This window comes from Falco biarmicus, chromosome 20 (genome assembly GCF_023638135.1).
Source record: "Falco biarmicus isolate bFalBia1 chromosome 20, bFalBia1.pri, whole genome shotgun sequence".
In the NCBI taxonomy this organism is placed as follows: Eukaryota; Metazoa; Chordata; class Aves; order Falconiformes; family Falconidae; genus Falco; species Falco biarmicus.
Window position 1 is genome coordinate 4,034,079 of NC_079307.1, and position 17,019 is coordinate 4,051,097.

General features: G+C 40.9%; 1 protein-coding gene across 1 annotated transcript; it reads right to left on the reverse strand.

The window, feature by feature from the left end:
* Window positions 1-7,052: 7,052 nt before the first annotated feature.
* Window positions 7,053-16,533, reverse strand: LOC130141768 (NF-kappa-B inhibitor zeta-like). Its single transcript, XM_056322933.1, has 12 exons — window positions 16,293-16,533; window positions 13,698-13,819; window positions 13,127-13,175; window positions 12,818-12,861; window positions 12,020-12,678; window positions 10,187-10,292; window positions 9,756-9,902; window positions 9,487-9,547; window positions 9,081-9,247; window positions 8,888-8,998; window positions 7,671-7,782; window positions 7,053-7,093 (listed from the first exon to the last, which is right to left on the reverse strand). The coding sequence occupies exons 1-12, from the start codon at window positions 16,531-16,533 to the stop codon at window positions 7,053-7,055; spliced, it is 1,860 nt and encodes a 619-aa protein (XP_056178908.1).
* Between the last annotated feature and the right edge of the window lie 486 nt (window positions 16,534-17,019).

The window sequence follows — 17,019 nt, forward strand, 5'->3', positions numbered from 1 at the left end:
TTCCTTTCTCTCTCCATGCTTTCTCTGATTTATTTCTCCTTATTTTTCACTGTTTGCTACTCTTCTTGTTCGCTTTTTTTGCAAATCAAATGAGCACAAGGTACTTGGGACTCGATTGCTGTGTTGAAAAACAAAAAACTGAAGATTGGTTATTGTGAGATAATCCTAAAAAGCCAGTTCAATCGCAATTTAAATTGAAACATATGAGCATATAGGCCAAAGAGAGCTCAGTTGTTGGGTTTTTTTAGTTGCAGGGACAATGCAGAGACTGGAAGTTGGTAGGGGTTTTTTGCTTTGACTTAGAGGTTGTGTTTTTGCAATAGCAATATTTTAGAGCTAGGTGAATTAAAACCCTGGAGGATATAAATTAGCATCTCTGCAGCTGAGCTCTGATTCTGGAAGAGAAGGCAATGTGGGGAATATAGCGGGTGCATAGCTTTTGCTTCCTTGGGGAATTAAAACCTGAAGTTTTATTTAATCTGTAAGAGAACGTAGCTGAGGTTTTTGATTTACAGTAGACAAGTATTTTCTTGGAAATAGCCTGCTGTGAACATAGAGGTCATTTTAATACTGGATTTTTATTTTCTATTACATACATAAATGTCATCAAGATGGACTTCTAATAGTGTACGTGCTTCACCTTAGCAAACACTCTATTTGGCTGTGAACTCTTAAGAACCACTGGGTTCTGCAGAAGCCTATCTTTTTCTGTATCAGAAAAGGGATTGCCTTTGTGTGTGAGTAATAATTCCAGTGAAATGGAGTGGAAAGGTCACGTTAACTGGGAGTCAAAACATGTACACTTGGAAGCATTAGCAAATGATATCAGAAACTGCCCCAACTACTTAGAATCCTAGTAGATTAATTTCTGTTCACTGATGTTTCCTAGAGCCTTTCTAGTAGGGAGATATTTCTTGCTTAACTGAAATGTAATTTCATCACAGCCTGAGTAGAGGTGTAAACATACATTTTAGCCCTGCTATCTAAAGAAGCTTTATGTGGAAGGAGCAGAAAGAGATGAGTAAGGCTCTTGTAAAGAAAATGAGAACTGAAGTTTTAAGGGGGCTGTGCTCTGTAGACTCTAAAATGCTTTGTTAAGTCCCAGGGTTCATGAGTATGGAAAACTTTTTTTGGCCTTTGTATAGACCTTTGAAGGTAGGTTGCTCTGTGTTTCTGTGCCGCTAGCAAACAATTAGCTGTGAGTATCTTTCTAGCAGTAATTGTGAAGGATTCAAAAGCTGGTTACTCATCAGTACCAAAGGGATCCAGAGGGTTTTATTTAAAACAAAGCAAAACCAAGACAATCTTAATGTTTAAAATCTGCCACTAGACTTCTGAATTAATTCATGCTGCATGCTTTGCTTCAGATCTGAAGTAAGTATTCTGGGTTACACGGTAACCCTCTGGTTACTGAGGTAGTGGTGTTATGATTTCTACGTGTACTTAATTGTACCACACACACTTCAGTATTTGTGTTTGGAGATCTTGTTATGCTCGAAAAAATGAGACTTCTGTAAACTTACTTGGCTAGTGATTATAGATAGAGATAACAAATAGATATAATTAAGAGCTGGGACCTACCCAGACAAGCTTCTCAAGGGTGTAGCAGTGAAGTATGGCCAAGCATGGAGCAGAGCAGTGCCTGCGGCATTCCTGATATCAACTGGTTAACATCTTCTTGGGTTTTTATACCTGAGAAGTGATGATTTATCCACTGGAGCCTAAACTCTTGCTGCTAAGCCAAGTGAACCCCAGAACTGCCACTGAAGTAAAGGTGAAGTGGCTTCAAAGCAGATGACAAAAATTTGTAACCTGGAAACTCAGGAAAGAAGAAATAAGCATCATTTCCTGGGCATTGCAGGAAGCTCAGCAAGAACCCCCTTCCCCTCACCATCTTTCTTCAGGAAAAACATTCCCTGATAATCTCAGTTTAAACTCCTCCCTCCTCCTAGAAACCACATGGAATAACAGATAGGGTAAAAAAGACAGCAAAATGATGGTGTGGTACTTTTGGGGCACAGGTGCCATGTAACCAGCTCCTCATGCATGTAAGTAGCCAGGGCAAGTAGGGATGCCTGAAACTCCAGCACGCTTAGACTGTCTCGAGACAGAAGGGACTTCTTTAGGGCTGATTCTGCAACCTCCAGGTGCTGATGCCTAGCATGCTTATCCTCGGGACAAGTGAAACTTCTGGGTAAACAGGCTGGTGAAGTGTGCAGCAACACTGAACTGCAGCTTCTGGCTTGTGTGCGTGTGTGGATTGGACAGTCTGGGTCATAGTGACTGCTACAGCTTGAGAACTCGGCTGCCCAGGTTGAGTGGAAGCCAGGGTCCTGTTCATCTTTCCTTTTCTTATCCTCTCCCTGCTGTGATCCCTCTTCAAAGTGCTTGAGATACTGAGTTTTTCAGTTAGTGGGACTCCCTTCTCTAAATGTACTTCGTGTCCTGTTCTGCACAGCTGCAGAAACATGTCTTGTTTTAAATTGAATAATTTGGTTTCCAAGTTTCTCTAGCCACAAAGAAAGCAGGAAAAATAAAACTTGATGGGTGAGACTGTTCTAAAAGAATCTGGATCAGCCAAGAGCTCAGCCTCTCCCTCTTGCTTGGCTCAGAAACTTGGCTCCTCCAGCTCTGCTTTGCAATTCATCCTGATTGTCATCACGTGGAGAGAGATGGAGTTATGGGAAACGGGATGCGGAGTGGTGTAGAGCAAACATCAGTGTTTCTTCTTGAATGGCAGCTGTTGATCCATATTCCCAAAAGAGCTGTGGAGGGTATTTTTCAGTGTCCAGCCTCCCGTAGACTCCTTTTCTTGATTCCTTGTCTAAAATACTGAATTCTTTTGTGTGTGTGTGTGTATTAGGAGGATTTTTTTAAGATCGCATTTATTTTCTTGTATGTGTTTTACTTACTATCATGGCATTGTTCTCTGTTTAACATTATATGTTTTAGTGGGCAACAGTTCATATGCTTCTCAGCGAAGTTTTTTGGGGATTTGGGAGATGATAGCTTGTTTAATCAAAATCCAGCAGCCTTAGGGAGTCTTTGATGCAGTAATTGTGGATATGCACAAAGCACGATTTCAAGGACACATTTTGGAGGGTAAAAACAAAACAGGAGGTAGGTTTTCTTTTGTGGTCAGTCTTGTGGTGGTACCAGGCTGGGGTGACAGGGTCCAGAACCAGTTGGATCCATGCAGATTGGCATAAGTTTCTGCCAAAAAGAATTTGGGTCGTGTTGTTCCATTTGGCGTAAGTAGTGGGAAAGGAGAATGCTGGAGCATTTTTGCCATCACCAGCTACTGCAAGTAGCTCCTGGAGGAGCTCTTTGCTGGAGGCACCTTCCAGAGTTAATGGTCGGTAACAGGTTCTCCTGCTGCCTGCAGAGTTTTGTGCCGCTGAAAATCTAGGCCAGATTCAGTCTGCTCTTGTTCTTGTGTTTTTTCTACTCTTTCAACTTAGGCAACACATAGAAGAGCTTCTATGTGTCTGCTATGCAGTTTCTTGTTAATCCATAAAATATCTTCCCTAATCTATCTTTTGCAATGCTATTTGTCACCTCTGCAATTTATATTGCATGTGTTTCATAGGTACAGATGAGCTGCTAGGTGGCAATGCTTGTATTTTTTTTTTCACGTTTTATAGTAAACTATACCAAGCAGTTGTGTTACCGATAACTTCTGAAAGCTGGTGGAAACACGTCTGTGTGCACCAGAAAAGCTGTTCAGTAGAGCTCAATGACTTAGCATTGAAGGCTTTTGTTCTTGGGACTGGTTGTACTTGTGACTGCATAGTAGCAGCATCCAAACATCTGTGACAGTGTCCTGTTTCCCTCGGGAACCTTAAGATGTTGGTTTTGTAGAAGAAAGATCTAATATTTAGCCAAAATTCTAGTAAGGGAGGACCAAGGGTAGAGTTCCTGTTTCCTTGCCTCGGGCTGTTTTAACAGATGTGTGTGTTCATCCCCTTGCTGTAACTTGCAACTTGTCTTCTGGGTAACTTCAGCTTTTAGGGCTCTGGCTCAGATATTTCTTTTCACCTAACTGAATGGAAAGTCTTAGTGAGGAAAACCTAGAAAACTGGCATGGATACTGTATGATTCTATACATCCATTAAAGACAAGAGTTGCTTTGTCATTCGTTTTATGTACAGGCTCTATGGCCTTGTGACTATCACTGATCAGATAGATGCGCAGTGTCCGGCAGAGCCCTGCCAGGACAGCAGAGCTTCCATCCTTGCCAGAGCCTTCTTCATGCCATTATAAATCTGCAGATATCTACAGATATCTCCTGCATTTCCTCTTTCCTGATCAGGAGCATCCCTGAGAACTGCTGGAAGAACTGGATCTTATCTACTTATTTATTTTTATCTTTCTTTGCTGAATTGCTACTAATTCTGTGGCAAAGCTTTTACAGTACTCTTAAAAATAATGATGCGTGCCAATGCTCATGTATCTTCAAAGCAGCAGGGAACCTTGGTAACCATGTAAGCCAGCGAATGGCACTCATTTTGTAATACAGGGCGAGAAGTGAGGTGAAGAAGGAAGGACGGCTTCTGTGAGTATGGCCTGTGCCACAGTTCAAAGGCATGATTATAGCCTGTGGGAGCACATGTGACCTGGTTTAGAATGAATTAGCCGTAGGAGTCATACCACAAGTACTAGCTTGGTCACCATAACTGGTACTTGGGTGTCAGAAGCACAGCACTTGGTCCCACGCATGCCACAGTCTAGCTGTGCACCTTGAACCTTACACTACAGCTTGAACTACAGCTTTTTCAGCAGAGTCTTGTATTACTTAATTTCCTTAGGTGCATGGATTATTTTTTCTACTTGGCTGTAGGCAAAAATTTTAGTGCTGAAAAAATGTTCAGAATTAGTTTTACAGTTCATGGAAAGAATAGTTGTCTAGCTTCTAGTCAGAGGCAGTGGGTTAACGGATGTACCTTGAAAAGAATGAGGGGTTTTACTTTTAATTTTTCCAAAATAAATCACCTTACCCCCAACTTCTCGTGGTAAGGTTGGTGCTTCTGCAGAGGCACCACTTATACTCCTAAAACCCCAAAGCAACAGACTCTTACATACACTTGTCAGCTTTTAAAGTCTGTTTAATTTGCTCTTTTCATGATGGTCACCTCTGTTGTGAGCTTAGTATGCCTATACCAGTACATAAAAATCAATTAAGTTACATACTGCAAGAAATAATATTTTTATTGACAGGAAGGAGCAATGAAACAATGTAAAGTGTATACCTACTAATGTCAATGTAATTCATCTAGAACTGTTGCAGAATATACTTTACAAGCTAGTTTAGCTTTGAGTATATTGAATAAATGATACATGATAATAGCTTAGGGTTCCTGTCCTTTTACCTGAATGGTGTCCATGTGTCTAAAAGAACTTGATTTATATCGTATTTTTATACAATAGTTTTCTATGCTTTTTTTTTTTAAGGTGTTCTATAAGGAAATCCATTGTTCTTCACTGAGAATGCTTATTGATGCATTTCTCTATTTGTTCGCCATACTGCTTCATTCTTGGTTCCATATGTGATGCAGTTTCTTGGTCAGTTTTCACTGCAAATAAGGAGTCTTTAATTTAAGTGGGTGTTGGATCTGATCCTTAAATCACATAAATGGAAGCTGAGTAACCTAGAAGATCCTCATTAATTCTTTTCAAATGAATAAAAAGTTCTGTGAGCACACATGCGAGTTAAAATGCAAACATGAAGGAAGAATGAGTGGTGATGGTGGGACAGAGAAAAATCATCAGAGAGGAAGATATTTGTATTTCCAAGTAAAACCTGGGAAAAAAAGGGAAAAAGAAAAGACTTCACATGCTTAAAACATGAAGGACACCTATGGAAGGAGGTGGGTGAATAGTACCTGTCGTTATTCACGTAATGAGTTGTATAACAATTTAATTTTTTTAATAAAATACTTAAAATTTTTTAAGTATTGTGTCTCATTCAGACTAGAGAAAATATAGAAGAGTACTATTTAGCCATTCAGGGCATAAGAAACATAGTATATATGACCCAAATTCCAGTGGAATTAACTTAAACACTGTCATTTTTCAGTAAAACTTAATTCATGTTGTGCAACATAGCTCTTGGAGCTTAACACTTAACGATATTCAATAAGAGGAATGTAACCTTTTTTACAAGAAGAAAATGCAAATGGTTCATTAAAAAGATATTCCCCAAACATGCTGAGTACTTAATACAGGATCCTGCAATGGTTACACGTGAAAAATCTCCTATTTACAACAGGAGGTACATACGTGAGTTGATTGCTGGATCGGTCATTTTCTAGGTTATGTAAATGTAGATTGCTCCATATGTAGCAAACAGGGAAGTTTCATAGAAACCAGCTGATTCACAATCAGAAGTTAAAATAAAATGATAGTCAGTCTGGGAAGAGAATTATTATATTTTTTTAACAATAATTGTCTATTATATAGAAATTCTACTGAATAATTAGATATCTGGCAGCATAGAATAATTTAAACTCCTTGTTATCCTTCTAATTTGCAAAACTGCTTAGTATTAAAAATTATCCTTGTAAAGTGTTGTCATATACTTGAATTTTATACGGGTGTATTCCTTGGTTAGATCACCTGGTGAAAGGAACAGATTCAAAATGCTTTGTGTCCCAGACTTCACCTACAATCCGTTATTGGTGGCAAATTCTGATTGCATAAATAAAAAGCTCGATTTTTTTGTTGAAAAAACATGCTCAGTATGTGGGTATGTTTAATTTTGGAGGGATTTCCCACCCCCCCCCCACCCCCCCCAGGACTGCCTTAAAGTGTGACAACTCCAGCCTTGGACAAATTCAGAGTGAAACTGCAGGAAGTATTAAATATAGCCCATCAGATTTGGAGTTCCCATAGCTCATGTTTAAAACTACGAGTTGCCTGAGATTTTCAGCACATCTGAACATTGTTTGGACTGTAGAGACTACTTTTATACTGGTATCCTCAAGACTAGGCTCTGAATGGCTAAAATTGAAGGGGTTTTTTTCTTAAGCTAGGCACCTGCACTACAGAAATAGTTAGAGCTTCAGAATGTAGAACACCTGCAACTCAAATGGACCTCGAAAGAGAAGTCCAAGTGCTCAGCTTTGTGAGAAAATTAAGCCCTATTCATTTTACTGGAGCACCTAACACTGAATGCTTAATACTGTTGAAACCTGGCTCAAGGGTTTTCCTCATTTATTAGTTTGCACTTTAATTCTGGATACTGAGGAGATATTTTCAACAGTCAGTTCAAGCTATAATACATTTGAAGACTTTCACTGTCTGTTCTCTGTCTGTTCTTCAGCAACAGTTGCAGCACGTGGACCATGAGGTGCAGATAAATGAGCCTTATCAGCATTTTCCTGGAAGGCAATAAACAAATACTCAGCTCAATCTACATGCTAAGTGTTCCTTCTAATGCCACATATTTATTGCCCTATTTTCTACTTGGCTTTGTATGAGTAAGGAGTTTTGCAAGCAAAAGAGGTTCTGTGCAGACCTCTGGAGTTCATCCAAAGTCTATTATAAGTCACCAAGCATCTTTTCCACATGAACTGATGATTACTTGCTATATAGCAAAGCAGGGAAGGTATAGAGCTAGCTGCTACATGACAGCTGTTGAGATAAAGACCCTGACTAGGTAAATGAAATACCTTTAAGGATGATGTCAAAGGGGTCCGAAGGTGACATGGAAAAAAGTTCAGAAAAGTTATCTGGTGACGATGGACTGGGCATTCTTCTTGAAGCATCTGGCAAACTGTAACTCTGTGCAGGTGAAGAAACCAGAACAGTAAATTTCCAGCATTAACAGTGATGCAGGCTTTGTGTCAAGAACCTGTACCAGTTTTGACATGCAAAGTCTAGATTCTTCCCCTTACCATAAGATTGGAGGGGGTGGCATGCTCAACAGTTCAGTCAGTAATGAGCTGGATTGAAATTACTGTGTTCTACTGTGTTTTATCTCCTGCAGAGCATAACTGTTATGAAGGTGGGTTCCTAAATGACTTGAAATCTGGCTTTAAGCTTGTATTTCTAATTGAAATCTTATTATTGGTATCTGTGCGTGTACACTGGTGGGAACTCTTATCTGACTGAACCAAAAAAGACTCTGGAAAAGATAAAAGAGCTGTAACTGCACTGAATATTTGCTTAATCGGGGACAAGAATACTGGAATCTGTGGCGGATATTGCATTATTTCAATAGAGCAGAATTTCACCCTAGAACCTTAGTCCTCTGTTAAGCACTCAAGTTTCTGCTTTTCAGTGTTGGTGTCGTGTTTCCTGCACCAAAAATTTAGCAAGAGATGCTGATACCCGCTGGATAATCTGGTTATCTTTTGGCCCAGTAGTGCAGGTTTTGGGTAGTTTTGGTGCTGAACGTGTACGCCAAGGGACAGAGAAAATGAGCTCTTTTTCTTTTAAGAAGCTTCTGAAGGTAACTGAATATAATGGTAATACACCTGTAGCATTCCTTTGTCAGCAGAGGATGAATTCCCCTGGTGTTGCTTCCAAGATACCTGTTATCTGGCTTGGTGTGCTGTAAAACATTGGAGGAGAAGGCACTTCACATGCTGGGAGGGGTTTGGATTGGGGACAGCTGCGAGCAGGATGCGGGCAGCACCTGCATGCAAGTGAACTGCTCTAAATTATAGCAGCTGGAGCAGCCCCTAGAGCTGGGATGGGACCAAGTGTGGTAAGAGCTTGTACAGTGCTTTTTACCTGAAAAGGGGATTTTCAACCCTATGAAAGACAGGGCGAGGCTGGGAGCATCTTCTACTGTGTTTACAAGATGGTACGGCTGACATTACTGCAGTTAGTTTCTTGGGTATTAATGCTTAGAACCTGTGTCAGAGTAGCTATAGACAGTTACCTCTTGAAGAATGTTCTGTCCCTTAGGTTTATGAGTCTGAAGCAAACGCATGAGTTCTGTGTTCTCCTCAATTTTTAAATAGGTAGTGGTAGTCTGACGTGAATTTAGTACCTGCAAATGACAGTGAAACCTGTGATTGCAAAAGAATAAGAAAACCTAAGGCCACAGTAAACAGGCTGCTGCTGGTCCTCACCTGCAACTCGGGCTTTCCTCCCATTTGTAATAAGCAGTTAATTCCCTCGAGAATTTGATCTTTGCGTAGTCGGAGAAACCTTCCCATGTCAGTATCAATGTCAGTTTTTTGAGACTCCATAACTAAGGCAGTGTGGGCAAGAGCAGCGCAGTGTAGTGGTGTTAAACCTGAACAGAACAGACCGCAGAGAAGTCAAACAAGTGCTCGAACACCTCACTGGAGTAAATCATCCCACGCTTGGCTATTTGTAGGGGTGGGTGGGGGGCTATTAAGACTGATTGGCTCTCCTCTTAGACCTTTTAGTTTTAAACAGGAAATTGAACATCCTTTGGCCCAGATAAAATCTGCAGCCTGAAACCTTTGGAGTCTACACTAAGCATCTATGTAGTTAAGCTTTTCCCCTTACCGTAATGGTCAATCAGATTCACTTCCACACTCACGCCATTGTTTTTGCAGTTTTTCAAAACCTGAAGTAAAGAAGACTGAGATAAGTCCTGATTTTTGGCAGTGCCAAAATACACTGTCCTCCCCCAACACCATCTTACTTCAACCACATCAGTCCAAAGCTAATTTTCAGGTATAGAAAACCCTTGTATACTTTAAAGAAAAGAACACATTTGTTGTCTTTGCTCTACCTTTACATGTGTCTTTGTACAACATTATTGACCAGCTTACCTCTAGAACTCTCAAATAGCCATTCTCTGCACACAGGTGGAGTGGAGTTTTCCCCAAACCATCCTGTTCATTGACGTTAGCTCCTAGGGATATCAGGTCACTCACCATCAGGTGCTGGTTCTTTTCTGCAGCGATATGTAATGCAGTCTGAGAAGAGAAGAAGGGGAGAAACTCATTGTGAAAAGCAAAAAGAGTTTTCAAACAGGAGTGCTTGTTAGAGAATGAGGTGGGGAGGTGGGACGCTGGGTTCTGTTCCCAGTTGTGCTAATACTTGCTCTATGCAGATCACTTCCTCCCTGTTCCTGTTTTCCCCTCTTTGCAAGGACAGTAGCCACACCTTGTCCAAAAGGATGCTCGGTGCTTGACTGGGGTTTGAAAGATGTTTGTATGTGATTAAAAGTGACCCTAATCCTGGCAAATTAGCATCCTACCCGTTTCTCTACATCCTTCTCATTGATCTTATTTAGGGATGCGAATCTCTGTGCAAGTGCGTAAGTCAGAGCTCTTCTTCCCTGGGCAACAGCTTTGTGCAGCAGCCTGGAACAGAACACAGTTTGAAACAATTAGAACATAAAGCACTGGTTAAAGTGCTCAAAAGTAACAGAATGTATTTTAAAGCCTGAAATGTTAAGGTTCGCAAATGTTGAAATATTTAAATGTTTAATTTATTTAATTTCTGTATTAATAATGGAGTTGCTGATTTTTGTCCTCTAGGATTTCTTGGGCCTCACTTCTTGCTATTTGCCATTCCTCTCCTCTCCAAGAGCTATATTCCATGATTCCTTTTTGCTAACAATTTCTATTTCCTCTTCCTTTTTTTGAAGAGTCCTTCAGTACAGGGAAAGGACTGCAAGATACACCTAAAAATTGAAAATCTAAACTGTAATTCAGTCTTGTGGAGGAGGAGAGCTCATTTTTTTTCTATGTATTCAGCCTTACTGAACTACTCAAAATTGTACAAGTATTTTTCCTGAATTTCATCCTGAAAAATACTTCTTTTTTTTCTTGTAAATTTGGGCATATCTTCCTTTCCTTCTGGAGGAAGAATTAATGTAGAGATTTGTTTATTTATGTATTTATTTCCCCCTTGTCTTGTAGCATGATATCCTTGAAGATGTCTGAATAGCTCTGACACTTACTGCTGTTTCTGGTGGGGTTTTTTTGGTGGGTCCTGCCTTTTTATGTTCATTTGGCCATTTAATCTGATGTTTAAATACTTCATAGAAGTAAGTAGGTTGCTGGAAATTTTAGCTTGTGAATTTTACATAAACATGGTAGTAGAAATGTCTAATTTCTTAATCGTGATTAATTTTGTTCACATGAGAATTTTTTCTGTATTTTTTTTAAAAATATGCAGGAAATGTGGTAGTGGGTGGCTTATTGTAACTTGGTTACAGCTACATTATTGCTGAAAAGTGAGGTCTGCAACTTGATTATTGCACTGAAAATCATTCTTCTGAATGGAACATGGTACTCCATGGAAGAGGACAGTGCTGCATTTAGCTTTCCCTGTGTGGTTTATAAATACTTTAAACTGGAAACAGGATTGTCTATGTGAACAGGAATTAATCTCTTTCCCAAGACTAGGACCGTTCATAAATCATGCTTTCTGTTAATCTGATCTGATACCAGCTTCCCCAAAATAGCTGAATTAATGGAACCTAATAAGAGATTTCAAATTATTTTTTTTTTTTTTAATGAACAGCTATTTTCTATATAAGCATGCCATTCTAGGGAAAATTGGATCAGTAAAACCTTTGATTTCATTTCTAACAAAACAGCCACTCCCCGTTCTTTGGAAGTCTATGGCTAGACTAGCAGCATATGTATGTTTTGGTGTAATCCTCCCACCCATTTTTATTACCAACTAATAATACAAGTAATTATCCTGAGAGTGTCTGCAGCATGGAAAAGATCTCTTTTGCATATCTTTTTTTTTTTCCCAGTAGCAATTACTTGTTTTGCTTGATTAAAATTTTCTTGTAAATACCTACGTATACAAGTCATCTTTAATATTCTTAATACTGCAAATTTACCCTGATGTCAGCTGTAGTTTGGCAATACTACTGCAAATACGGAATCTTTCTATTTTCACTATCTGCCTAAAACTGTGTGTGCTGAGGCATGTTTGAGTTTTCCATTGAGCAAGGAAGCCTTTGCTACAGGTGTGCCCAAAACTAGCAGCTGGAATTAGAGCTCAGGCTCAGGACAAGTGATGCCCCAGGAAACAGAAATCAGTATATTTCAATAGAAAAAGTGGAGACCTGTTGCCATTTTCATCAGGTGCAAGTAGTTTGTCCGCTGGGATATTTCTCAGTAAACTTTCTTCCCTGTGTAGCTGGAACTGGAAGAAAGAGATGGCAGAAAGATCCTGCTGCGTGAAAGAAATTGGGGTCGACTTCAAATGTCTGTCAGTGTTTGGAGAGCCCAGATTAGCTTCCAGAAGCATCTCTGAACAGCCTCCCGATGGGCTGAAGTGTGGAGATGTGTTCTGTGAAGAATGCCTTTGGACATCCTTCTGGGTACTTGTCCACGCATCCTGTATCCACCAGCTACTCTCTTTCTCGCTTGTCCTTGAGAGTATTCCTGGTAAGATGGACTCTTGTGTGTTTTTCTGATCATCATGAAAAGAAGTCTCTCTCTCTCCCTGCAACACGGAGTTGAAATCTCTAAAACAGCAGTATGAATGCAACTTGGTTAAGCTGTGGCGTCTTTCTTGCAGGCCATCAGGTGCCTGCTTGCTTCCTCCCGTTTCCCACCAGGAGGCTTGTGGATCTGTGGAGAAGCCCTGCCAAAAGCCATCTGGCACAGAATGCAGAGACTCCTCCTTCAACTGGCTTTTGTTCAAATCTTCCTGCAGTACCTCCACCAGGATATCAAGGTCTTCTAAGCCTTTTAGCGTTTGCCCAACGCTCTGCTTGCTCTGAAACAGCAACAAAAATGGGGAGGGCGGAAGATGGGGGAGGGAAATCAGACATGAAGTGTCCTGTTCTCACTCGGTGATACAACATGAAATATGCCTGGGGAGGCTGGCAGCGCAGAGTTGAAGGTGTTATGCATACCTGTCTAAGCTGTTTCTCTGTATAAGGGTGAACTCTTCTCTTTTCTGTTGGAAAGAAAGGAAGAAATCAGCTATTTTGAGTTGGGAGGGGAGACACATACAGAAAATATTCTCGTGAGAAATTTTGCCCCAGATAACAGCTAACACACACGTGGTGGTTGTGCGGAGTTGGCCTGCTCCTGTGATTTAAGGGGAGCTAGGAAGCACCATGTGTTGCTTGACCGTGGCAGAGAAGTGGTCCAGCTCTTTGGGTACCTAACAGCAATGATCCTACTGGAAAAGGAGGCTCTTTTACCAAGAGTTTCCTAACCTGTTTTTCCTGAGGATCCTTTGGTTACCATCTTCATTAATGAGGCTTCCTGAGGAGACAAAAACACCCAACTCAATTTGAGGTGCTTGCACATAAGATGAGGAAAGCAAATTGTGACCTGCACTATGTACTTTGCACAGCAGAGACTGTGAATAAATTTCCATGAGTGGGTAATTTGTGGCAGACTTATAAAGATTTTTTACAACAGACTGGGTATCTGGGAGTCTACCAGCTTCTTGGGCTGTTTGTGCAGGTTGTTCCGAAATCAGGGTTGCTAGAGCAAAGTTGTTACTGTTCGTGGGCCATCTTTGACGTGCTTGTGTGATGTATAGTATCCAGGGCATGAACGGGCTCTTGCTGTCAGCGTCTTAAAAGTGTTCCTAGCGCAGGCCCTCAGTCTGTTTAAAATCTGGTGTATTTTCCACCTTCATCAAAAGCATTAATTTAGTAGATGGAGGTGGCAGCAGCTCTAGGTGTAACCTCACCAGAACAGTGGCAGAGCAGAAGTGTGATGTGCGTGCACCAGGATGCTGCAGCTCTGGGAGCAACCTTTCTAAACTCAAGTCCTCACCTTGCTATGAGCTGGGTCCAGGCCTTTGGAAAGCCGAATTTTTCTCAGTAATTCCCGTACTGGCATCTTTACTCTCACACCCATGTAGCGCTTCTGAGGGGGATCAGAGCTAAGTCTGGAGTCTGGAAAAGACATAACATGATGCTTAAAGTAACATAATTCTCTGAGCTGTTACAGAACAGTGGGAGGATGAGGTCACCCTGAGAGATGGTCTGTGATTCTGATATTTGTCATCGATTGTGGGAAATTTCCACATCACCCTACATGTTCCTTAGCTCTGGTCTGCTTCCTGGTTAACTGTTGCATTGCTTCTCAGGCTGCAACAGACTGTGAGGTCTCAAAAAGGGAATATTTTTCTTAAGAAACAAGACAGAAACAAACCCCAAAGCTGGCTGTTGGATCTTCAGTCTGAAGGTATAAGCACAGAGCTCAGTTAACCTGCAGATTATCACGTGAAGGCTGTTGTCAACCTTTAGCGTGCAGGGATGGTTTCAATTCTGAGCAAAGAGGAGAGACTGTCCCAAGTGCAAATGTGCCACTGAAGCTGGAATGAGGACAATGGGGGCAGGATAGCAATGCAGAAGGAAATTTGGGTGGATGGTTGGGAAAAAGAAGGAAAAGAAGTTGGATGTTTCTGGTTTAGAGGGGTTTTTTTGTGGGTTTTTTTTTTTTTAGTGGTCCAGAAACAAATGTGCTATCTTGAGACTTGGCCTTGGGCAGTTCTTCCTGGTGTCGTACTGACTTGGAGCATATGATTGCTTTTGGGGAATGTCAACACTGTTTAGATTACTGCCCCTCATAGTCATGTTCTAATGTTCATCTGTTGCAGTAAATCTCTTTGCAGTTTCCTGTCCTGTGGTTTGTTATATTGATATCAGTGGAACAATAAGGAACAGAATTTTTCAGAAATGAGATAGTGATGTTATGTCCCATGTCTTTCTCCGATGGTTCTTGGTGTATTTGGAAGTCAGTGTGGTGTGATTCAAAGTGAAGCAATGATCTTCTGTAGCAAAATTAAATAATTATTTGAGAATATATATAGTTGCCCAAACAAGCTTGTCTTCGTCAAAACAAGCTGCTCTCTAATTGTTTGTGTTAGGTCTTCTTGAGTCTTGTACTTGAATCCCCAAACTTGAAAGACTTGCCCAGATTAGGAGCTTAAATACATTGCTTTTGAAATATCTTTTATGTAACACCATGTCATTTCCCCTCACCCCTTGAGTATGAACTTCTGTGTATAGAATGCATTCAGTAGTTGCTATTGTCATTGTAAAACAATAGCTTTATTGCATTCATTCAGGGTCTTCCCAATAAAGCTTCCCAATATTTTCCCCCAAATTTTGTTTCCCAAATAAAATACACCATATAGAAGGCCACTGTTCAAAGAAGCCCGAGTGTTGGGAGTCAGCATGTGGGCTACTGAGAATAAGGAGTCCCCCAGCTTGCTGGAGCAGAGAGCAGCTTCTCTTCCTAGCGCAGCTCGTGGCATGGGGAATGAAAACAGCACTTGTGATTAAAACGCACGTATGATTAAACAACCCAGCAGCCTCAAATGAAAAAGGCGTGTGCAGCTTGTGCAAGCAGTTCCTACTGCAGGAGCGAGGTGCCTGTACTATTCCTCCTTGACCAAAATCTGTGTGTGTGCTCTGCAGCAGCTGCTGGGTCTGACTGGCCAAGTCTTGTGGAGGAGAGCTGCAGGAGCTCAACAGATGGGGATGGTGCGCCTCCCCAAACTGGGGATGTCTCAGAGGAGGCAATATTGGCATGGAAACCAGCCACACAAGATGTGGTTTCTAGTTGCGAGATACTGTTTCTCTTCCCTGCTGCAGGCACTGAGAGACTGACACCCCTTCAGGAGGAGGGTCTTGAACCCTGTGTAGCAAGTGTTGAGTACATATCGAATTGTTGGTTTGTGCTAAGATTTCTGGCATTTCTGAGTGTTTAACCTATCACTGAATGATTAAAACATTGGGGCCTCAAAAAACATCGTTTATTTCTCAGGGTGCTCTAGAAATGGGAATAATTCCTTTTTTAGATTGGTGTTCTAGTGATGAATTATTTACTCTTTGTAGAGTATTTTTAAAGGCCTCTCTGAAAAGTTTTATAAAAAAACCGCCATAATTGCTAATACATTATTATCTTTCAAGCCATTTGTGCTATATGATGGATCAGATTACGTGCCCAGTTGTATCCTTGAAACTGAAGAACTCAGCAAAGGCAGTGATTCCCCACTTTCATAAAACTTTGTAATGTTAGTAGCTCAAAAGGTCATCTGTACTACCTTGCTGTTAGATTCGGAACCAGTCACAGTTCAGAATGTGAACAAGCAGCAAAACTCTAGAGATAGACAGAACCGATGGCATATTGAGCATCCTTTACCAAACAGAGTAATTTCTGACTTCACCAGCAGACCACAACAAAATAAAACCAGGAGATAATAAATACTGGAGAGTGTGCCGTACATTTTCAATATTATTGCCACAGAAGCTTCATATTTGCTACTGTGCTAGCACAAAAGGAGTTGCAAGTCGCTTTGCAAAATAAGCATAACAGCATCGCATAAAACAGAAAATGTGAGTAAAGATTTGATCTTACCGGTGGGAGCAGGCATCTCTTGGGGTTTACGTGAAGTAGGAGAGTAGATCTTGGGACTTGCAACATTGAATTCAGTTAATCCGGAGTCTGGCAACGATGGGCTCTGTTGAAAGTAGCCTTTGGGACTGGCAGTTTCTCCAGGCAGTGGAGATCCCTGGCCCGGGCTGTAGCCACATATCTCATTTTCACTGATGTTTTGATTGACCAGTAATTCAGGACTCATGCAGACTGTTTGCAACATTACCACTGTGTGTGTAGAACAAAATTAAAAAGAAGAGGGGAGGAAAAAAAGCTTATTCAGTTGTGCTAAAAAAAAAAAAAATCAATCCAGTTTCACATTGAGAATGTGGTATTTGTATTTAATTCTCCAATGTAATTAGCCCCTATGAGCTGGGTCCAGCTTCCCTCTTCTCTTTTTAGCAGCAAGTTATAGCAGTTGCAGGATGAAGCCAGCCTTGGAATCCCAGCAGTCACTGGAAACAGCTTTTGAGTTTCTTGGCTGCGATTCTCCCTTGCTCTTTATACTCAGGTATGGCTTGAAGGACGTCAGCCTGGGAAGGCCCCACCCTCTGTCCTAACAATCTGCAGCAGCTGATGAAGAAATGAGTTTTCCCAAGAAGAGATTGAGTACAAGTTGAAAAATATTTTTCCTTAGCGACAAAACAGAAAAATTAAACTCTGATTGATTTACTGCAAATGGCACGAGTAGGGGAAAAGCAGCCTCTGA